This window comes from Orcinus orca, chromosome 1 (assembly GCF_937001465.1).
Source record: "Orcinus orca chromosome 1, mOrcOrc1.1, whole genome shotgun sequence".
Taxonomy (NCBI): domain Eukaryota; kingdom Metazoa; phylum Chordata; class Mammalia; order Artiodactyla; family Delphinidae; genus Orcinus; species Orcinus orca.
In genome coordinates this window covers 212,217,832-212,240,158 of record NC_064559.1, presented here as the reverse complement: position 1 = coordinate 212,240,158, position 22,327 = coordinate 212,217,832, and the positions used below count along the sequence as shown (strand labels likewise).

At 59.6% G+C, this 22,327-nt stretch overlaps 1 protein-coding gene and 1 long non-coding RNA gene across 8 annotated transcripts; one reads left to right on the top strand and one right to left on the bottom strand.

Annotated features, from left to right (window-relative positions):
• LOC125961384 (uncharacterized) lies at window positions 1-3,045 on the top strand. Its single transcript, XR_007472057.1, has 2 exons — window positions 1-1,055; window positions 2,653-3,045. It is a non-coding gene; the product is annotated as an uncharacterized LOC125961384 (long non-coding RNA).
• MXRA8 (matrix remodeling associated 8) lies at window positions 2,924-22,236 on the bottom strand. 7 transcript variants are annotated; one of them, XM_049698979.1, is made up of 12 exons: window positions 10,315-22,236; window positions 9,976-10,087; window positions 7,186-9,878; window positions 6,130-6,153; window positions 5,726-6,031; window positions 5,525-5,626; window positions 4,932-5,411; window positions 4,642-4,800; window positions 4,381-4,417; window positions 4,224-4,300; window positions 4,050-4,130; window positions 2,924-3,873 (listed from the first exon to the last, which is right to left on the bottom strand). In XM_049698979.1, exons 3-12 carry the CDS (start codon window positions 7,232-7,234, stop codon window positions 3,803-3,805), a joined length of 1,386 nt encoding a protein of 461 aa, XP_049554936.1. In that variant the 5' UTR covers window positions 7,235-9,878; window positions 9,976-10,087; window positions 10,315-22,236; the 3' UTR covers window positions 2,924-3,802. The 7 variants fall into 7 exon arrangements, with proteins under 7 accessions (XP_049554936.1, XP_049554929.1, XP_049554934.1 ...); XM_049698972.1 differs by having other exon boundaries at window positions 9,976-22,236; XM_049698977.1 differs by having other exon boundaries at window positions 7,186-10,087.
• Window positions 22,237-22,327: the final 91 nt, after the last annotated feature.

Sequence of the window (22,327 nt, the reverse complement as noted above, 5' to 3'; positions counted from 1 at the left end):
CTGCGCGCGGCCGTGGGGGGCGCCAGAGAGCGGCGGGCCTGACGTCACCGGGCTGCCCGCGGCAAGGGGCGGGGCTGCGCACGCGCGGGCGCGGCGAGGGCGGGGCGTCCCTGCCTGCGTCCAGGCCGGGAAGCCGTGGCGCGCGCGTCCAGCGGCCGCCGCGTGCACAGGCCGGCAGCCCTCGGCTCCCGGCTCTCGGCCCTTGGGCGGCCGGGGCGCGCCCCGCGGGGAGGAGGTGGGTGGGGGCCCTCAGGAAGCTCTGCACCCGGCCTGGAGCCCTCGGAGGGGTTCCGCGCGGCCAGGCTCCGGTCCTCCTCCTCTTAAGAGTCCGGAGGCGCCGTGGTCACATCGGCGGGGTGCGGGGGAACCGCGGGAAACAGAATTGTGTCCGGGCCGGAGCCGAGGACAGTCGGTCACATTGCGCCCCCGCGCCAGCTCCGAGCTGGCGCGCCCTCTACCGGGTCACACGGGGCCTCCGAGAAACACGGGCCAAGGGAATGCCGGTGCCCCCGTGGACGAGGGAATGCAAGTGTGAGCACGTGTATGTGATGCTCAGGCGACGGCGGGGTCAGCGCGGGCAGGTGTGCGCACGCAGGGGCACGGTGCTTCTGGCAGCAGGTGTAGGGATTCTTTTCCCGGCCGCTCTCCATCGAACCTGCCTGGGGTCCTCCTGCCTGGGGTCAAGGGAGATGCGGAGCAGCGCCCCTCCGGCTGTGAAGGGTCCAGCCCAATGGGGAGAGCGGCTCTCCCTACCCCCCACCCAAGGAGGAAAACTTGAGGCCACTAGAAGGAGGCCCACGCTGGCAAGAGTGAGAAGGGAGAGGCCCTAGGATGCGGCCTGAGAGTTATGCCGGTGGGCGGCACATGCTGCTCTGAGGCCCGTCCCCAGCGCCCCGCCTTGAAGCTGGCTGGAGCTGAGACTCTCCCATCTGTCGGGTCACGACCATCCTCACGCAGTGGGCCAGCACAAGAGGAGACCTCATTAGTCCATCACTGACTGGAGAAGCTAGAGTTTGGCCATAAGTCCCTGAGTCCAGGCCGGGGACCACCCCCAGGTTAGCCTAGGCAGGGGTCCTGACCTCCACTCCCCTGGGCTCTGTGAGATGGGCACCCACTCAGCGAAGCCTGGGCCTTCTCCCCTCGGGGCTCAGTTTCCCCAGGCAGGACTGCCTTAGAGGAAGGGTCCGCCATGGCTCTCTTCTGGGTGCTCAGGGTTAGGGAGGAAGACCCTGAGAGCTCACCGGGGGACCAGATCCCCCAGGCCAGGCACAAATGGCTGCCAGTCACACAGATGCAGGGGCTCTGATGCCTCAGCTGCACTCCTGCCCCTCAGCCCAAGCCACAGGACAGAGGCTGGTAGCCAGAAGCCAATCCCGGGACTGATGCTCATGTGGTCGGGCTGGGGCCCTGCAAGGGGCCTGAGTCTGTGGCCAGAACCTGAGTCCTGACAGGAAGGGCCTTGTCCAGTGGCATGGGGCCACTGGGGCCGGGGGTCACTGGGCTGGGGGGAGTCACAGCTCCATGCCCCAGCCTCCCTCCTGTTGCCACTGTGGGGTCCTTGTGGGGGTGTGACGAGAGAGCAGCTATTTTGAGTTGCCCAGGTGTTTCACTGTATGACTGTCCTGCTTACACCCAGAGCCTGGACATTCAGATGAGGACCAACACTCAGGACTCCCACCCCAAGTTCCTGCCTTGCTTTTCCTGGGCACCTTTTAAAATAACCACTCAGAGCTGAGCCCATGAAAGTCAGTGACTGCTGCTGCAACCACCTTACAAGTTCTAGGTGCTTGCTACCCTGCTGGCCATCTCCTGGTCACTGGTGACCTGGATGGAGGACTGCCCTTCCCCTGGCTCCCTGAGCACACACACCGCCACCCAGTGCGTGCACGCGCACACACACACACCCAGCGCACACGCACACACACCTAGCACACACACACACCCAGCACACGCACACACACATACACACCCCACCCAGCGCGCATGCGTGAACACACACACACCCAGCGCACACACACACACCTAGCACACACACCCCCACCTAGCGTGCGCACACACACACCCAGCGCACACACACACACCTAGCACACACACCCCCACCCAGCGCGCGCGCGCACACACACACCCAGCACACACACACACGCCCAGCGCGCACACACACCCACCCAGCGTGCACACACACACACACACCCAGCACACAGACACCCCCCTCCCCCCCAGGATCTGTAAGGAACACATTTCGTGACTCTTTGTGTGAGGGCTTGAAACTGGGCCTTCATCAAAATGACCCCGGGGTTTTCACCTCCTCCAGGTACGAGCTCGGATGCAGAGGGAGCCCCCTGTGGGCCACCCCCCCCACCCCGTGTGGGTGGCTCGTGCTTCCTCATTCGGAAGGTCATGATCTCAGCCCATCGCTCTGGGTTTTCCAACTTAGGGTGACAGTCGCCCCTCCTGCCCCCTGCTGTCCCTGAGGGCCTTGGAGGATGGGGTCAGGGTTGGAGAAACAGGCTTCTTCCTACCACGGCTCCCTTCCCTCCCCCTCCTGTCCTGCTGGCACCCCTCTGAGGGCGCTCCCGCTAGCTCCCGCTACCTGCTTCCTCCCCCTTTTTCCTCACTCATTGAGCCCATCCTGGCATCTGCTTCTCTTCTCAGAGGACTGAACTGATACAGTCTGCCCTCTGTCCTCGCGTCCAGTAAGCCCTTGGAAGAGGATCTGAAACTGCTTCACAGCCAGGAGCAAGTGCACACAATCAGCTCCGACGCTGCCCTTCTCAGGACACCCAGAGCCAGACTTCCCACCCAGAGGAATGGGTGATGACAGTAGGACTCCAGATGAAGGAGAACACTTGGGGGTCCCCAAGGGCCAGACTCTGCCCCCCGGGGAGATGGACGGGAGCTGTAGAGGCACAGCTGGGGCCAAGTCTAAAATCAGATGTGGTCTTTATTGAGATGATAGCGATTCCCCAGGATGAGCAAATGTGGGGTGTCAGGAGTGGCAGCACCAGCCACTCTAAGACCATCCTCACCGCCCCCCCCCCGCCCCCCGTCCTCAGCCAAAACGCAGTCCAATGAGGCCTCAGCCTGGACTCCAGCCCAAGGAGGGGCCGAGGGAAGGGAGTCAGGCTCGGAAGTCACATGGAGCCTAGTGACTGTCAAGGCAGCTTGCTGGAAACAGGGCTGAAGCAGGGTGGGAAGCAGAGAGGAGGCCCCAGGAGGCCGGAGGCAGCGCAGAGGGACACTAGCCCCGGGCCTGGAGTGCGCGGTCCTCGGGTTACCATGAAGAGCCCAAGACAGCCTGGCAGCGAAACTCGGGGTGCCGTCGAGGGGAGCTGGCAGGCAGCTCCCCTAAGGACAGGGCAAGGAAGGGGTGGGAGTGCCAGGCCTGAGGCTGACCCCAGCTCCAAGGATCCCCACTGAGCCCCCTCACGGCCCTCTCCCTGCAGAGGTGGGGCTCCCAGCCCCCAGTGGGCAGAGGCCAGGAGAGCCTGAGAGACTGGTGAACATCAGCGGGGTCGTGGCCATGCGAGGAGGGAAGAGCACCGGCCGAGGGCTGCGGAAGGGGCCCGGCTGCAGTGCCGGCAGAGTCCTAAGGAGCCCACGATCGCAAATGAGGATCAGGTGGCCCCCAAGAGGGGTCTGGAGGCAGCCTCACCCTGCACCAGTCCAGGCCAAGTTCCAGGACAGCGGGACCAGCCGCTGGAAGGGGGGCCAGGTGAGCTGCATGGGGGTCAGGAAGAGTCTTCCGAGGTGGACAGACAAGAGCTGGCAGAGCTGCTGGCCCAGCCAGGAGCCCGGGGTCGCCTTATTTGCAATACTCCTTCCTGAACTCTGGAAGCCAAGGGGACAGGCGGGTGTCTGCCCTCTGCCCCTCTGCTGCGGGGGAAACAGGGCAGACTACCATCAGGGCTGCCCAGGGACTTCGGGGGCACTGAGGCGGCAGGGGACTCCTGCCCGCAGGGCTGGCTGGTGCCTTGGGGCTCTGAGTGGGTGGCAAGGGATACAGCCCAGCTCTGAGATGGGCAGGGGTCTCCCCCCGCACCTCAGCTCACCTTTGTCCAAGTCGATGCTCTTGGCGGGCAGGGGGCTGTGGGACAGCTCAACCCTCTCCTTCAGGAGGTTGTTTTTGTAACCTGATGCAGGGAGAGAGCAGGGTGAGGTCTCAGAGACGTGCCTCCCTCACCCCAGGCCTGGGAGCCACAGTCTGTCCCTTTGGTCTCCCTCACCTAGTCGGATGTCCTCCCTCCTGTAAAGAGGCTGGTCGCCGGCAGCCACAGCAAACTCCACCATGTTCACGTCCTTCCTGGAAGCGGGAGGGTGGTGGGAGGTTAGAGCGGTGGGCAGGTCTGCCTGGTCCCCGGGACAGCCGGAAGGGGCACTCACCCCTTGGACTTGGACTTCTTGTCGGAGTATTCGTAGCCTGGGGAGGGAGAGTCGTGTTGGGAGCAACCTCCCCCTTCCCCAGCGTCCCCCCCCCCCCCAGCCCACAGGAACCCTCGCAGCCCAGGCAACGAGGCTCATGGGGCCCTCTGCTCGGACCACTGCGCCCCAAGTCCCGCCTCCGGCCGGGAAAGGCTTCCCAGTGCTGGCCTCAGCCCCGGCGTCGCGAGTCCACCCCCCCCCCCCCCCCCCCCCCCCGCTCACCTCCGCGGCGGCGCTGTCGGGTGGCCAGGATGACCGTGATGAGCAGCAGAATGAAGAGCAGCAGCGTGGCCAGCACGTAGCCCAGCTGCTGGAAGAAGTGGGCCCGGCCCTCGGGGACGATGACGTTGATGACGCTGCGGCCGCGCGTCAGCGTGGGGTCTGCGGGGGCCGGGCGGGGACCGTGTCAGGGAGCACGCAGCGCGCCTACCCGGGCCGGCCTCAGCCCGCGGGGCCCTCCCCCCGCAACGCTGGAGTCCCTGATTTGGGGCCGGAGGGGGCCACAGACGTGCCTCCTGCACCTGGGCCGGGCGCGCCGCTGTGGCTGGAACCGTTGCCCGGCGAGTCCCGCGGGGGCGGCCGGGCGGCGGGCTCGGTGACCTTCAGGTGGAAGACGCGGCGCTCGTGCAGGCCGCAGTAGTGGTGGTGCAGGTGGCAGGAGTAGGTGCCCTCGTCTGCCGGCTCCAGCGGGTCGATGCGCAGCGAGAAGTCACCGCGCGCAAAGGCGTCCGCCCCCACCGCCACGCGCTCCCGCAGGAAGGGCGGCCCGTAGGCGCGGCGCTCGCCCGACGCGTACAGGTCGAGCAGGCGGTCCGCGCGGTCGTGCGGCACCCCGGGCGGTTGCCGGTCCCAGTGCACCACCTGCTGCGCCTCCTCCAGGTGCCGGTCGGTCCACACGTGCGCGCGGTTCACGCACGTCAGCAACGCGGGCGCGCCGCGCTCCACCGCCAGCACCTCCTTCTCGCCGTCCCAGTGCGCGCCGGCGGCCCGGGCTGGGGGAGCGAGGCCGGTCAGGGACCCCGGGCCGGGAGGGTGCCCGGAGGGAGCGGGGCGGGGGGTGGGGTCAGGGGTGGGAGAGCACAGGCCGGGAGTGGGACACACTCACGGTCGTCGGTGACCTCGAGGCGCACGGCCAGGCTCTCGTAGAGGTGGCAGTAATGGTGGTGCAGGTTACAGGTGTACAGCCCCTCGTCTGTGTCCTCCACCGCTACGCACCGGGGGAACCCAGCAATGAGCTCCGCGGCCTCGCCCGCGCCCCCGCCCGCGCCCCCGCAGCCCCGCCCCCTCTTGGTCCCTCGGGCCGTACCGCGGATGAGCAGCGAGAAGTTGCCGTCCTGGAAGGCGGTGGGGGTCAGCAGCAGGCGGCCGCTGTCGCGCGGCTCGTACACGCGCTGCTCGCCCGCCGAGTACATGTCCACGAGTCGGCGCGCGGAGCCGCCGGCCGGGCCGCCGCTGAGGTCCCAGTGGACCACGCGCTGGCGGTCGTGCAGCCGGTCTTGCGTCCACACCATGCGCGGGCTCTGACAGCGCAGCACCGCCCGGGCGCCGGCTGCCCAGCTCACTGCAGACTCGGACACCACGGAGCTGCCGGGGGTCGCGGGCCCGGCTGGCCCTGGTGGAGAGGGGAAGTGACCGCGGGAGGGGTGAGACCCAAGGGGACAGATACAGGATGGGGCTAGCAAGGGTTCCCAGGGGAGGGTGGTCACTAACCTGAGGACAGAAGGACAGAAGAGCCTGGAAGGAGAGGAAGCAAGAGTCATACTGTGGAGGGGTCACCCACCCGAACCGGCCCCCACTTGGCTCCCTGGGCCGCTTCGGTAGTCCTTGCTGAGGTGGGTGCTAGTGACACCCTCTTAACAGGTGGAGGTAAATCCAGAGAAGCCGGGAGGGCAGAGGCGGGGGTCTCCTTCCCCCCCACCTCTCCCAGGCCCCCGCTTAATCCTCATGGCCATCTGCCCAGGCTGCAGGTGAGTGGTGGGGCCAGGCCAGCTCTGTATGTGTGCCTGTCACCAAGCGCCACATTCAGGAATGGTGGCCACCCTAAACATCACTGCAGCAAGGCCACAAGAGTACCAGCGCCTGACACCTTGGGCTGGTTTGCGGGGCTTCTGCACGTGCATATCCGGAGTGGCACCTGCCCGGGGGCCATGCCTCACAAGCCCGCCCTCCAGGGTCCTCAGACGGCTGGCGCCCCACCCAGGAGCCCCCTCGGCCTTCCCGAAGGGCAGAGGTCTGAAGCACGAGAAGGCTGGAAGTGGGGAGTGACCCCACCATCTGCCACCCCACACGCCAAATTCCTGCTCCAGAGATGTGGCCCGGTGCCCAGCCGGATGGAGGAATGTGCCGGGTCAGCAGGCCAGCCCGGCAGGGGTGGGGTGTGGGGGGGGTGAGCTCCGGGGCCTGGGAGCAGACCCTGCGAGCCCCCCTCAGTCCCCCACCCACTCCCCTCCTGACAACGGAGAAGCACAGGCCTGAGGGGCGTCCCAGAGAAGTCGGGGGGCGCCAGGGAGCCCAGGAGGAGCCCCCGCCTTGGCCTCCCTCCCTGCCCGGCCCGTCTCCAGCGTCCAGTGAGGGGAAGTTCTGTGGGACCTGACGTGAGGCCTCACCACCTCCATGTCCTGGGGGCCTTCTCGTGGTGAGCAGCTCCCTCTGAGGCCCCCAGACCCACCCCTTCCCAGCTGAGGCACCCCCCCCCCAACCCTGGGCTCGGGCTCAGACCCACCAGCGGCTCCCGCCCCCCGACCCCGCCCCCACACCCGAACTCACTCTGCAGAAGCACAAGTTTCCAGAGCAGGACCCGGGCCCGCAGCTCCATGGCGCCTGCCTGGCCCGCCTGGCCCGCCGGCGCTTTGTCTCACTCAGGCTCTAACTCTCCAGAAAAACAGCCCGGCCCCCTCCCCTCCCCCTCCCCTCCCCAGCACCCGCTGTGACATCAGAGCAGACCGCCCCCTCCGCTCCTGCCCGGCCCCTTGGCCTCCCCGCCTTCCCCGGGTCCTTGGTCCTTGGCCGGCCTGGTGGGAGGTGTCAGGCCTTGGCCACTGTGTTCCCAAGGGTGAGGGGAGTCACTCTGGCTTGGGTCCTGGAGAAGGTGGCAGTAGCCCAGCCCAGAAGGGGCAGGGGGGCCTGAGGGTATGGCCCCAGATGCCTCGTGGGTGTCTGTGACATACATACAGAGCCCTTCTGGGGCCACTGCAGGTCTGGGGTTCTGGGGGGAGTATCTCCTCACCAGCATCTCTGTAAGTGAACACTGGCCAAGGCATCCCCCCACTGCAGGAGAGCAGAAAGGCATCCTGGGTCTGACCCCAAGGACCCCAGGCTGCCAGACCACCAGGTCTTCCCGTTGGCCCTGTGGTGACCCTTCGCCTCTGGGGGCTGCGTTTCCTCAACTGTGAGGTGGGGATAAGAGTCGCACGGGCCCTAGGGAGGTAGGGGGGGCCCTTCCGGAGAGCATGATGGGCACTGCTGTTCATCAGTCATCTTCAGCCAGCCAGGGGGATGAGGGGTGAGGCCCCTGAGAGCTGAGCGGGGAGCCGGGTGACCCCCTGTCCTGGTGCCCCCACCCCATCTGCCCACCATCAAGAGCAGAAACACCACCCAGACCCGGGTACGGTGCTCCCAGGATCACCCCCCACCCCTCCCAGAGGGGAGGAAATGAAGTGGGGTATGGGAGCCTTCCCAACAGAAGGCACAAATTTGAAGCTCTGGGAAAACTTACAAAGTCACGTAAACAAATGTGAAATAACAGAGCATGCACTGTGTATCAAACCCACTCTTTCTAGTTAAGCAAACCTCAAAAAAAAAGAAAAGAAAAAAAATCCACCAAACTACCACAAAAACCCACGGTGCATTTTTGGACTGCCCATTTGGACTGAATTATGGTCACAGGCCCAGGCCCTGGTGGGCTGGAGTCTCTCTTGAACGCTGCCCTGGTCCCCAAGTCCTCAGACAAGCAAGGAGCCCAGCCCAGCCAGACTCTTGGGCTCCGGGCAAGGGGAGGAGGCTGCTGCTACTGCAGCAAGAGGGAATGAGGGCTGACAACAGGTAGGACCCACTGGGAGGACACAGGGCTGTGAGGACGCCCCACCCCCAACCTAACGGACCCATTTCCTCAGCAGGATCCAGACCCTGGGAGGCGGAGCCCCCTTTCCAAACTGGAATCAGGACTTGTCTCCGCACCCCACCCCCAGCTCCTCAAGGGCCTTTCATTCTGGATAAACAAGCCCTGCCTGGCTGGCCTTGAGGCCTGGCCTCTCCTCCTGTTTTTCTAACTGGTTTATATTAGCACTGGTGGCCTCCTTCCCAGCCCTCCTCCCTCCTCTGCGCCCCCGCCCTTGTCTGTCTCTCTCCATCGGCCTCGACCGCTCTATTGCTCCATCTCAGGCCTCTGTTCCTGCCTCTGGCTGCCAGGCTGTCTCTCCTCCATAGAGGGAAGATGTCCAGGCAGGGCTGGAGGGAGGCAGAGACGGCCCAGGTCCGGCCCCTCAGTCTGGAAGGGGAGCAGGGTCAGCTCCCAGCGCTGAGCTAGGAGCCTGGAAGCACCCGGGCCACACCCTAACTCCCTGCAGAGCCCTCCCTCTCTCAGCCCTGCGTGGAGGTCGGTGGATTCCTGGCAACGCAGATCCAGCCCTCGGCTCAGCCCCAGTACAGAAGTCTGAAGGAGGAAGCACACTCCTGGCACCACTGGGCAAGGATGGACAGGGCAGGGGAAGGCTACAAACCCGTCCTCCCTGCCCCATCCTGTTCTCTCTGCTTGAGCCCACCTCCCCAGTCCTTGGCAGGAAATAGCCGCAGATGAGAACAGAGGCCCAGGAGAGAACAGACCGGAACTAAACGGCTGCAACATCACCATGGTCCTCCTGAGCTCCAGCCCAGCCCCAGCCAGACCAGAGCCCTGGACCCACATCCCCCTCCTAGGAGTCCAGGCCAGACAAGGCGGGTCAGCCAGCGAGCCCCACTGAGACAGACTCAGACTCTGGCTCCAATCCTGGGGACCCGGACATTCCAGGCAGCCAGGATCACTGGGAGGAGAAACCACAGGCACTCAGAGGCACAAGCAGACACACAGACACGTGTTCACACATGCTGTCATTCAGCAAACGCTGCGCACCTACTGTGTGCCAGGCACTGGGACTCAGCACCGCACCGGCTGCCAAGCTCCTGCCCTCTTGTAGCTGTTAGAGGGCAGACAGCCTGCAGACCCAGCTGCTGATGAATGAGGGCATTTTAAACATGGCGAGATTAACGCAGGTAAGGGGCTCCCTCAGCCAGACCAAACAGGACAGCCCCTCGGGGACCCACACCCACAAGTGAATAGCTAGGCTGGGGCCCAGGAAGCTGCCTGCCGGGTAGGGGAGAGCGTGCTGGGCTCTCACGTGAAGTACGATGAGGCCTAAGGGGGTTTACATGCGGGAGAGATGTGGTCTGATGATGCAGGAAACGCCAAGATGGTTAGTTTAGACCTGTCAGGATTTACACGAACACATCAGGGAAATGGACAGAGTTCTGAGATGCTCCCCAGGGCACCCAGCCCGTTTCCTCCCCCAGAGTGTGACCAACCTTGGCGGGATAGCCCTTCGCACCCACGTGACAGACGTGACTGCAAGTTGCTCCCTGAGGCAGAGTATGCATCTCAGCCGGACAAAAAGCCTCAGCTTCTCTGCCTGCTGGGCTGTGAAAGGGCCCATGGGGTTGACCCAAGTGCAAAACCCTGAGGCCCCAGCCACCCCCCACCCCCCGACCCCCGCAAGAAGAAAATGGATCTCAGTCCTACAACCGCAAGGAACGGATTATGCCACCCACCAGATTAGCCTGGAAGAGGACCCCAGGTGAGGACACAGCCCTGCCGACACAGGTTTCCCCTGGTGAGACCCTGGGCCAAGCTCCCAGCAAACTCACACCCAGACGCGTGCCCCACGCAGCCGTGCGGTAACGAACATGCCGAGGGAAGCTGCTGAATTCGCGTTGATTTTTGATGCAGTAACAGGAGACAAATACGACTGTCTCCCTGAGCAAAGCAGGGGCAGGACTTAAAAGGACAAAAGCACAGGTCTCAGGGATGGTGTCTTGTTAGGGACTGGCTTGTGGGCAGGTCGCTGAGCAGCAGGGTCCCTGGGGTGTCCTTGGGAGCTGCGCTGACCCATCATCAGACAAGGTGAGGCCAGAGCGTGGGGCCGTGTCACAGGCCACGGCACTCGCCATGTCCCCCTCACGCTGCTTTTATGCTCATTCTGACCAGGTCTCGTACAAGCACCAGGTTACTTGTGAGTGTGTTGGTCCTTCTTCTGGGGACCTGGTGGCCTGCCCGGTGCTGGGGCTCACCCCGTGAGGCAGGGGCTCTGCAGGCCCCATGTCCGAAGAGCCGGGTGTCCCGTGGAGGCTCTCTTCTCCTTCCGGTGGAGACCACAGGTCAGACAGAGGCTGGGAGATCATCAATCCACTGAGACACTGATTTGAAAATACAGACGAGAAAATCTGGAAATATAGATCCATTATTTCATGGGCCAGCCAACCCTTTTATCTTGAGAAAATGTCAGGGAGCCAAGATCAAGGATTTTAGCGGTCGTGGTCAAACCCACATCAGTGGTTTCCTGCGTGGCATTAACAGGGTTCAGGCACCCCTCATTGTACTGCACTTCGCAGACTGTGCCCTTTTTACAAACTGAAGTTTTGGGGTGACCCTCTGTCAGGCAAGTCTATCAGTGCCATTTTCCCAACAGCGTTTGCTCACTTCATGTCTGTGTCACACTTTGGTAGTTCTCACATTATTTCAAACCTTCCACCAGCAAAAAATTCTGACTCGCTGAAGCCTCAGATGATGGTTAGCATTTCTTAGAGACAAAGTAGTGTTAAATTAAGGCATGTAAAATTTAAAAAAATATATATGGGACTTCCCTGGTAGTGCAGTGGTTAAGAATCCACCTGCCAACGCAGGGGACACGGGTTCGATCCCTGGTCTGGGAAGATCCCACATGCCGTGGAGCAACTAAGCCCGTGCGCCACAACTACTGAGCCTGCGTGCCACAACTGTTGAAGCCCGCGCGCCTAGAGCCTGAACTCTGCAACAAGAGAAGCCACCGCAATGAGAAGCCCGTGCACCGCAACGAAGAGTAGCCCCCACTTGCCGCAACTAGAGAAAGCCCACACGCAGCAACGAAGACCCAACGCAGCCAAAAATAAACAAATTTTTTAAAAAATTAAGGCATGTACGTTTTTTAGACATAATGCTATGGCACACTTAATAGCCTACACTTTAAACATAACTTTTATATGCGCTGGGAAACCAAAAGGTTTGTGTGCCTCGCGTGCCTGCGGTGGCCCGAACCGAGCCCGCAGCGCCTCTGACGCCTGCCTGCATCCCGTTTGGCTCGTTCTGTTCGTGAAGGTGCAGGGACGCCGGCCGGATTGTATGGGTCATAGACTCGAACCATGACCTCAGGCTCCGAGGTTGGCCATTGTATATTCTCTCCCATCACGCCAGAAGTGTTTCCTTACCGCCCTTATCGATTCATCAGTTTTGCAGCCAGGAATCAAGGACCACAGACCTGACTCCTAGCAGATTTCACCCGTGGTGCCTCTCACTGCGGCAGTTAACAAAGTTACAGAGTCCCCAGGTCCAGCTGGTTGCTGGCGCCTTGGGAAGGCCAGGGCTGACAAGCTTAGAGCAGCCACCAGGCTGGCTTCCTGGGGGCCGCGAGCGCTGCTTCCACGTGGACGGGCGCCCAGGGTCCCTGGCGCCTCACCAAGGAGATTTACCTTTAAATGCGATGCTTCCAGCAAGGGAGCCCCTTCACCACGGGTTCTGGTGACAGCGAGGCTCCCTTCAGCAGCTCTGCTTTATGAAGAGGGGCTCGAGCTCCCCACAGAGGGTGTGGGGGAAGCCACGGGAGGGAGGGAGGGTGGTCCGTGGTGTCCTGCCTGCAACACAGTCCCTCAGCCACCCCGAAGCCTTGACCTGGCCTCCCTGCGGCCCTTGGCATGGCCACCAACGCCCCTCGGCCCTGCAGCCTGGAGGGCTCCCACCTCCCCTGCCCGCCCAGCCTGCCAGCCCAAGGACTCCTCTGCTGTCGGGGTTAGGGGGGTGGGAGGAGTGGGGGTGAACCTACCACCAGACTCCCCGAGCTTCCTGGTCCCGACTGGACCCAGGGCCACCCCTCGGGTACCGTCCTGAGTGGTTCCCTTCTATCACTTCCTACAGAATTTTCAGTTTATCTGAAGAATCACTGGCTTCACATCTGTATTAAGAGTTTCTTGTGGTATTTTGTCCTGAACTCTGAGGGCCAGTTGAATGAGATACATTTACAGACACTCCATTACAGCCTGTGCTGTCTCATGCCCACACCACCTCAGCGAGACACGTCCAACTCCTCTGCCTGTCCTGTGGACTCGGGCCGGACTGCAAGTTCCGGGTCATCTGCTTCTGGTGCACAGGGGCCCCCGGCCCTGACCTGGCCCCTGGGGACAGTGTGGCAAGTGTCGGCCTGTCTAGTGAGGCTGTTTCCTGTCGCGTCAACAGTCAGGGACCCCGGAGACGGCCCCCGGGAGGCCACCACTGCCACCCGGCTGCACAGCATGTCCAAAGGCCAGAGAGCGGAATCTCTTTTAAGGTGTCACGTACTTCCCCAGGATTCAGTCACGAGAGTGTGTTTACCTCATAGAGCCTTCCGACCTGCAGGTACTGGCGGGGAGGGCCTCACAACACAGCAATCAGAGCCATCCTCGCCGCACACGCGAACGTGGCAGCTTCCCACCAACGCGAGATCGCAAAGTTGCTCCAACACAGTCAGAACAACATTCCTTTTGTGTATAAATGGTCTGACTTTCCCATATTACGGGCTTCGTAAACAGGGGGGCTTCCAAACTTGCGAAGAGGTGGTTAGATACAGTAGTGATAAATATGTTCCATTGTCTGCACTGCTCTTCATTTTATCCAAGGGAGGAGGCCTTTGTGTTGCCACTGGCGGTCTGGGGGAACCCCAAAGACAGGTGAGGTTTAAGACACATTGCCAGTTTTTCCAAGTCTGGATCTCAGGCCTGGATTTTGGGCAGGCACATCGTCACTGTTGACCACACACAAGACATGATGATCACGTTGGCTAGAGTTTTAACCAATCCGGGTGACAGCATCTAAAACGAGCACAGCACTGAATGATTACTGGCAGCGTTCGCCATCTTAGAAACAAGGACCATCTGGTCAAACAGAGTCAAGTCGTGGTGGGAACCTGAGGGGAGAAGGGCCCAAATGGGGATAAGCCTGGGGGACAGAAATGCACTCCCTGACCCAGCAGAGGAAACAACAGCTTTGCTTTTTGTTTAGAATATGCTGTGCATGTAAAAGACAACTCTTTTTCTCTTTATTATATAATATATACGCTTCCTCCACTTAACGATATTGATATACCTCTCTATGAATGTTTATTATAAGTACACAAATATTTATACTGTTATTGACAAATTTAAACGGAGAGCTTTAGATTACGTAACTGTATATATCACACAGCGTATGTTTTAACCTCACCATACAAATTAGACGTAATTTGGACAAAGAAGGGCGCTTTTTAGATAGTAACACACTATTTCTGTAATCGCTCTCTGTGAATTTCACTATCTTCAGAAACGCCCCAGGTATCTGCTGCGTAACAAGCACCTTAAAACCACAACCCGGGGGCAGGGATGAAGAGGTGGTGCACAGGGGATCTTTCAGAGCAACGAAACTGTTCTGTATGATCCCCCAGTAGGGGGATTCACGGCACTATGCGTTTATCAAAATCCAATGAACTGCATGGCACAAAGAGGGAATCTTAATGTGTGAAAAGTCTAAACAACTCATTTAGGTGGTCAGGTAATCAGAATGTAGCCAAGAAACCTGACTGACTCACAAACGGGGCAACACCACTGAAGGGGTGTGAAGTACCAACCTGAGGGCCTCGGGAGTCAGCAGAGCCTGTGACTGAAGGCAGAGGGGCCTGCGCGCAGCACCGTGCTGGAGCTGACACGAGTGTTTCCCACCGGCTGGGGTTTATCAGCTCTGATACTGCCGCAGGGGACGTGGACCAGGTTATGGAAAAGCAAGAGAGGGGCTGGAATGACCCGCGAGGTCAGGATCACAGTTGGAGACACTGCTGTGAACATGAGTTCACAGCTCGAACCTGTGTCCCGTCGTGGCACAACACAAATAAAGGTGGACGCCTGTGGCAGCGGTTTTAGGTGTGTGGATGCGTGGTCGGCTCTGTCATCTGAGAAGGCCCAGCAGCAGTGAGCACACCCAGCTCCAGATCAAAATGGTTTCTAAGACCATTTCCCACACAAGGAACCCGGGCTCCTTGGAGAAATGGCGGGTCTTAGGGTGCGGGAGGGAACACGAGATAAGCCTGGAGTGCCGAAAAGGAAGGAAGTGCTAAAAAGTGAATGATGGGGGCTTCCCTGGTGGCGCAGTGGTTAAGAACCTGCCTGCCAATGCAGGGGACATGGGTTCAAGCCCTGGCCCTGGGAAGATCCCACATACCATGGAGCAACTAAGCCCGTGAGCCACAACTACTGAGCGTGCGCTCTAGAGCTCACGTGCCTAGAGCCCACGATCCGCAGCAAAGCCACCGCAATGAGAAACCCACGCACCTCAACAAAGAGTAGCCCCCGCTCACCGCAAATAGAAACTAGAAAGCCCGCGTGCAGCAACGAAGACCCGATGCAACCAAAAATAAATAAATAAAATTGAGTCTTTAAAAAAAAAAATTACCTGGACTTTTTCTAATACTAGTTGTTAAACTCTACATTTTCCAGCCCAACATTTAAACAATATTAACGTTTATATGACATAGTCTCCTTGGCAATATTTGCTCTCTGCCAGAATTCACACCTCTCTGCTTGTTATCCAACGATGAACAATTGTCCCAGGTTAATTTTTTAGCTGTGGATTCTGCAAGAAAATGACTTTTTTTTTTAAAGCATTAGAAGTTCAATTCCTTTTTTCTTTCTGGAAATCTAACGTTCTCTATTTTAAATCTACGAAAGCATGCATTAGTCTATTTAAGCCATCAGCATGGGAGCTTTATAATCAATATACATTATTTTGGTTTCCAGGAAGCCAGGAAGTTATACTAAAATGCTCAGAGAATGTGCCCAGTCATACGGCCCAAGAACCTAATAGAATCTCAGCCGAGACCCAGGGACTTGGGCCTCTGTATCCTCCATGGCTGCCCAGTGGACGGGTCTCAACATGCTTCGTGTGCCTCAGCCCTCATATTGTCCCATCTTTGGCCAGTGAAGCCCTTTGCACCCTCCTGGCGCCTCCCGTGGCCTCTGACATGAAGAGACACGGCAGGTTCTCATGCACTTCCTGCCACAGGTCTGGCGTTAGGGTTTCCAGGTAAACATCGCACAGGACATACTGAGAAATTATTTGTTGCTTATCTGAAATTCAAATTTAACTAGGGGCCTGTATTTTTATTTGCTGAAGTTGGCAACCTTACCAGGAACTAGCCATGTCTCCAAAGAGTCCTGGCTCCCACCAGAAGTGGGGGAGGGCACTTAGAGCCACTTCTGGGGGTCTTGGTTGGTAGACCTCACTCTCAAACATAAGCACACAGCCAAGTGCCACCAGAGGAAGCCCAATGATGTGGGAAACAGAGGCCAAAGGCAACAGAGGAACGCACTTGGCAGAAACAGAAACTAGAATTGGCCGTGGGGGGCAGAGAAAATATGTAGCATTAACATCCCCACAAGGAGATGCCACCACACCCATGAAACATAAACAGGGCACCACTAAAAACACCCAAAAATCAAGTCTCTTAGAAATTAAGAAGGTAACAGAAATGAAAGAAATTCATTAAATGGATTAGAAGAAAATGTTGAATATGCCAACGAGATAAAATATAGAAGAGAAAGTCATCCAAACAACAGGCGTTTCATAAAAAGAGAAGAAACAGAGTGGAAGAAATGATAACAAAACGGTTCGAGAAAACGTCCCCAAACTGAATCCCAGAAGGTTAGGAGTTTCCAGATTGAAATGGGCTCCTGTGGGGGCGAAAACAGATCCACACCAAAGTATATATGTCACTGGGAGTGTCTCCACCAGTGAAGGAAAAGAGGAGCTTCGAGAGAGAAAATCACAAAGGCTCTGGACTCAAATTGGGTTCAATTTTCTCAAGAGCAACACTGGGAACCAGAAGACAACAGAGTGACACCTATGGGGTTTTATAGGAAATAATTTCCAACCTAGAATTCCATATCCAGCCAAACTGTGAACCAAGAAACAGGACCCAATAAAGATGTCCGCAGATTTGCAAGGTTTCAAAATTTTCTCTTGTGTTTCTTTCCGCAGGAGACTGGAAGATGTGCTCTTTCAAAGTAAGGTAAGGAAAAAAGGAAAAAAAAGTAAAAAATGAAGAAAAAAAAAAGGGAAGGAAAAGGGAAGATGAGGGATCAGGGGAGCAGAGAGTCTGAGAGAATCCCCAGGGTGAAAGCTGGGCCTAGATGTGATGGGCAAACAGCCAGCTGGACAGGTGAGAAATCCAGGAAGAGACTTCACTCTGAGATGAATGAACCTCAGCTGTTTCTGGGAGTTGGGCTGAGAAGTTGGTGTTGAAATTGTGATGAGGGTACAGAAAACTAAAGCAACTGAAAAGAAAGAAAAAAAAACAACACAATTACTGATTCCAGGGAAAACAAAAACTCACAGGGAAGGAAAAGCAGTGACAGTGTCTCCACGTGAACAGACACTCACGTCCCCCAACTCACAGGCCACCGAGTCAGAGGAGGGGCAGTGAGGAGGGGCAGCACATGACACCCACGAGGAAAACAAAATGTAGTGCCACGACAGGGGACACAGGTTCGAGCCCTGGTCTGGGAAGATCCCACATGCCGTGGAGCAGCTAGGCCCATGTGCCACAACTACTGAGCCTGCGCTCTAGAGCCCGTGAGCCACAACTACTGAGCCCATGAGCCACCACTACTGAGCCCGCACGCTACAATTACTGAGGCCCGCGTGCCTAGAGCCTGTGCTCCGCAACAAGAGAAGCCACCACAATGAGAAGCCCACACACAACGAAGAGTAGCCCCCGCTTTCCGCAACTAGAGAAAGCCCGCACACAACAACTAAGACCCAATGCAGCCAAACGTAAATAAACAAATTTATTTTTTAAAAAATTAAGTTTTGGAGTCAAATAGAGCTGAATCATGGCTTCGCAGCCATGTGGGCAAGTTCATCTCTGTACCTAAGGGTCCTCCCTTATCAAACAAGGTTCATTATAGATTTGTTGTGAGGTAAGTCCTGTGAAGAACCTAGCACAATGCCTGTGGTGGAAAGAATCACTCAAACATGTCAATTACTAATAGTTTAAAAACATAATTCTTATTCTACAATCTATCTCTGATGCACCTTTTCTCAGAAAGCCATTCTAGGATGTACTCTGTGAAAACAAGGAAGTAAACCACACGGCAGGAAAACACGGCATTCCAGAAACAGAGGCTCCAGCTGATGAGGCCAAGGGTATCCCAGGGAGACCCTGCTGGTACCATCAAGGGCCCAGGGCGGCCCAGACAGGGCGCCAGGAGGGCGGCTCCACCTGAACAAGTCACTTGAGGAGCTGGACGGAAGTGAGTTTTTAAATTCCGCCAGCAAGTTTGGAGCTGAGTTAGTGATACATAGAAAAACGTGCAGAAGAAAAAACAAGACTGGAGGATAAAGAGCTGAATGAGAAAGGAGACACAAGCTTGCTGAGCTGTGGGGCCATTTAAACTGTGGTAGACTACACCGGGAGGAGGCCGAGGCCAGCAGAGGAGCTGAAGCCGCTGCCCTGGCGCAGGCTCGGGGTGGGTGAGGTGAGGTGAGGCAGGAGCTGACAACCCCACACTGAGCCACGTACAATCCTAACTGGCCGGCAAATCAACAAACAAAAATTCAACTGTAAATACAAAGTAACAAAACCAACAGGAATAAGCAAAGCGAACAGGCTCCTCGTGACGGGGAGAGGGTACCCTTGCCCGGATTCACAGGGAAGCTCAGGTCTGAGCCCCAGAGGACCTGGGGGTGACCCACCCACCCTGTTCACATGAGGGCTTTGGTGTTCCAAGGCCTTGGGGACTCCAGGATAGACCCCCAGTCTTGGTGGCCTCTGGGGGTCTATCCTCTGGGGGCCAGGTCCACTCGGCAGGACTCCAGGCTGAATCAGTGTCCTCCCCTGCACCTCAGATCACCTACACTGGGGTGGTGAGGGTGTGGGGTGCCAGGTCACGGGGCAGTCACCCCTGTCCTGTGCTCCCAAATTCACTGGGTCAATCTACACTCCACACAACACGGGCACGATGAATGCCGGCGACCTGGCTCACCCCGATCGTGAGTCTTGGCCACGGCTCAGAGGCTCCCACGGAGGTGTCACAACTCCCACCCGCCTGCAGGTTGAGGCCGTCCCTCCTCTTGGCCTCAGGGGCCCTGAGAGCCCCGCCGCTGCACAGCTGAAGCAAGGGGGCTGCCGGCCTGGTGCTGCCCCACCTGAGTCTGCGGTGCTTCCCTCCCTACTCAGCCGGGAAGGATCCTCAAAATACAGAGGCCGCCCACACCCCACACAGAGAACTCCAATTTGGGAGGTGGCAGTCTCAGCTGGGGTGAACTCGAGCCCCAGCCCTGCTGCTCGGCTGACGTGTGACCCGCAGGTCAGGTGAGGGACCCAATGCCACGGCTCAGTCCGCTCATCCAAAAATGGTCCAGCAGTGCCCTGTGAGGCTGAGGACAGCACTAGACAGAATCCGACAGGGAGCAGGGGCTGTCGCCCCCTGGCCCCCACCCTCAGGCTAACTCCAGACCCAGGTCTGGACTCCTCTGCCCCATCCTGGGGCTGCAGCTCAAGAGCCCTTCAGCGGCTTTTTCCAAAATTCAGACCCGGAGAGGAATGTTCCCTGCCTCCTCTGTCCCCCCAGGTTCCAGCATCCTTCCAGGCAAGTTCAGCGGGCCATGGCCAGGCCAGGGGAGTGAGGCCAACCTCTGCCCACGCCGAGGCCCTCCATCGCCCTCGCCAGCCTGCAGGCTCCTCAGACGGCGGGGAGCACAGCTATTTGCATGCAGTTTGGGGGCGCACACGTATGTGCGTGTCTGACTGGGGCAGGGCCCCAGCCAGCCCCTCCCAGGGCCCAGCGTCCAGCCTCACATCCTCCCGCAGGGCTTGAGCCCGGCCTGGCTCCCTCTTTGGCCCACTATGTGGGCAGGAACGCCCAGGCCAGGAGACACTGGCCGTGCCCCAGGCATGGAAGAGCACAGGGACAAGGGGCGGCGGCTGAGCTCACCGAGGTGCCTCCACACTGGGTCCAAAAGGCAGATCCCCAGTCAGTGCCCAAGACCACCCCCATCGGCTCAAGCCCTCGCTGGGGCCCTCCTCTGGCTGAACCCAAGCCCTAGGCACTGCTACGGGCTAAGCGCAGACCACAGGCCAGAACCACATCACACAGCACGGGCCCTCCCTCTGCGCCCCACCTCAGGGGGAGCCCAGGGCTAGAACAGGAGCCGCGGGGACGAGCTGCGGGAGGGTGGAGGCCCCGTCGGGAGGTGGGGAGAGGCCTCTGGTGGTCCGGGGGGAGCTAGAGTAAAAATAAAACCCCCAAACCACCTCCTGAGATCATGCTTGGGGCCCAGGGCACCCAAGCCACAGACAGGATGAGGTCTGCACACACGAGCTGGGGCAGGGAGAGGGCTGCCAAGGTGCAGGGCCTGCAGGGCAGGGGAAGGGACAGGGACTGGGGAGACAGAGCAGGGCTGGGCCAGCTCAGGAGCTGACCCGACAGGATCGGTGACCTCAGGAACAGGGGCCTCGACCATGGTACCGCTGATGTCCGGGGCTACCTGCTCCTGGGCAGGGGCTGCCCTGTGCACTGGAGGGCATTTCACACCATCCCCGGCCTCCACCAACTGTGACCCCCACTGTGACAACCCAAACTGCCTCCAGATGTGGCCCAATGCCCACTTAAGAACCACTGTTGTGAAGGAATGGTGAGGCCGCGTGGCTTGGAACCACTGGGCAGCCTGCCTTCTGGGGGCGCCCCAGCTGGCACCCACCTCACGGTGGAGGAGGCTGGAGCAGGTGACCCGGGTGCCAGGGCCCTGTGGCGCTCTGCCGGCTGGCAGCCTCCAGGCGTCTGGGTCTGCACCCCCCTGCACAGGTCGGCCAGTTGTATCCCCAGCACTCATGGCCCCAGCTGAGCTTTGTCTCCAGACTCAGCCAGGGAAGGGTGGGGTGAGCCACGGGGCAGCTCCCACACAGGGGCTGGAAGAAACAGCGGGAGCAGCTGCTCAGCGGCCGTGGGCGTCAGCCAAGGGCGTCACTGGCAGGCCAAGGCCCTGCTGGGAGGCCTGGTGGAGCTGGGGCCGGATTGGCACCAAGAGAGCATGGTAATTCCACCCGAGGGAGGCTCCACTGCTGAGGCCCAGACCCTGGCCCTGGGGCCCCTGCCCCACCCACAGTTGAGGAAACTGAGACCCAGGAAGGATGCCCGTGTCCTGGTCCTCAGCCGGGACCCCAAGGGCTGCCGGGAGCCTAATCATTGCCCCCTAGTGGCCACCCATAGAAGCAGTCCTGTGCCCTCAAGGGCCTCTAGTCTCCTCCAGGTCAGGGTCAGTTTCACGCTTCTCACGTCCACTCTATGAGCCCATCTCCCCGATGGACAGGGACTCAGACAGGCCCCACGGTTAGACGCCTGCTTACCCGGCTGGCAGGCACGCACAGGACAGGGGCCCACCTGGCTCACTGAAGCATCGGGATCGTCTGTTCCCTTCCAGGAGAAATGCTGGGAAGCCCGCGTCCAAGCACACCCCCTGCCCCCAGATCTGCTAAACCTGCAGGGAACCCAACCCAGGCCACAGACGCATCTCTGACAAAACACGAGGAGACCGCACCGCCCTGGTGTGAAGCGGGACGGGGGCATCAGCAACAGAACTGTGCCCCTCGCAGACGCCACTCCGGGGCTCAGGAGAGACGTACCCACCTTCCCCTCCTTGAACCCAGTATCAGGAGCAGGGCAGATGCTGAGGATGAGGACGAGCCTCACCTGCACTCACGGACTCTGACCAGGCTCCTCCGCCTGCAGTCCAGCCCCCCAAGCCTGGATACAGAGGCCCAGGGGCCCCTCACTATTAGCGATAACACGTTCCCCTCCATGCAAGAGAAAGCTGAAATTTCTGAGGACCACTAGCTCACACTAAGGCTCTAACGCTTCCCCAGCTCCATAAACGGCACCCCTTCCTCAGCCAGCCCAACCCTGAACCTTCCAGAGTGGGCCATCCCTTCCTGGTGAGCCCTTCGCCACCCCCCTTCAGGGCCCCAGAAAGTGGCAGAGGCCAAGGAGCTCACAGCAGGCCACGGGTCCCCAGCTGCAGCTGAGCAGGGGACTGCACTTGAGGCCCAGGTGGCAGCGTCTGAAGGACCCCACCCATCATCTCTGAGGTCCTTTCCTGCCTCCCCTCCCCGTCTCCCCAGTGAGGCCCTCTCTGCCCCCTCAACTGTGCGGGTCCAGCTGCACGCATGTGTTTTTTCCAGTGAGTAGGTCTCACGGCACCACACGACGCACAGTTGGTTGAACCTGGCACCAAAGAGAAGCGCTGACTATGAGCTCTGCTTGGGTTTTTCGACTGCACAGAGAGTCAACCGTGTATCCTAATCACATCAGCACCTCCATCGGGGCACTCCCTAACCTCCAAGCTGGTCCCCTTGGCACAGTTCCCATCTGCGTGCTCCTCAGGGGCAGGGCTGGGACTCTGCTCAGCTGTCCCCACGGCACCAGTTCGTGAAAAGCCAGGCTGTCACTCCTGCAGCCCTGGCACCAGGACAAGGGCCAGCTCGGGGAAGGGACCGCCAATCTGCCACCCAGGGCCCTTGTGTCTCTTGTAACAGCAGACGCTGGTGCCAGCCTCAACCCCAAGACAGCTCAC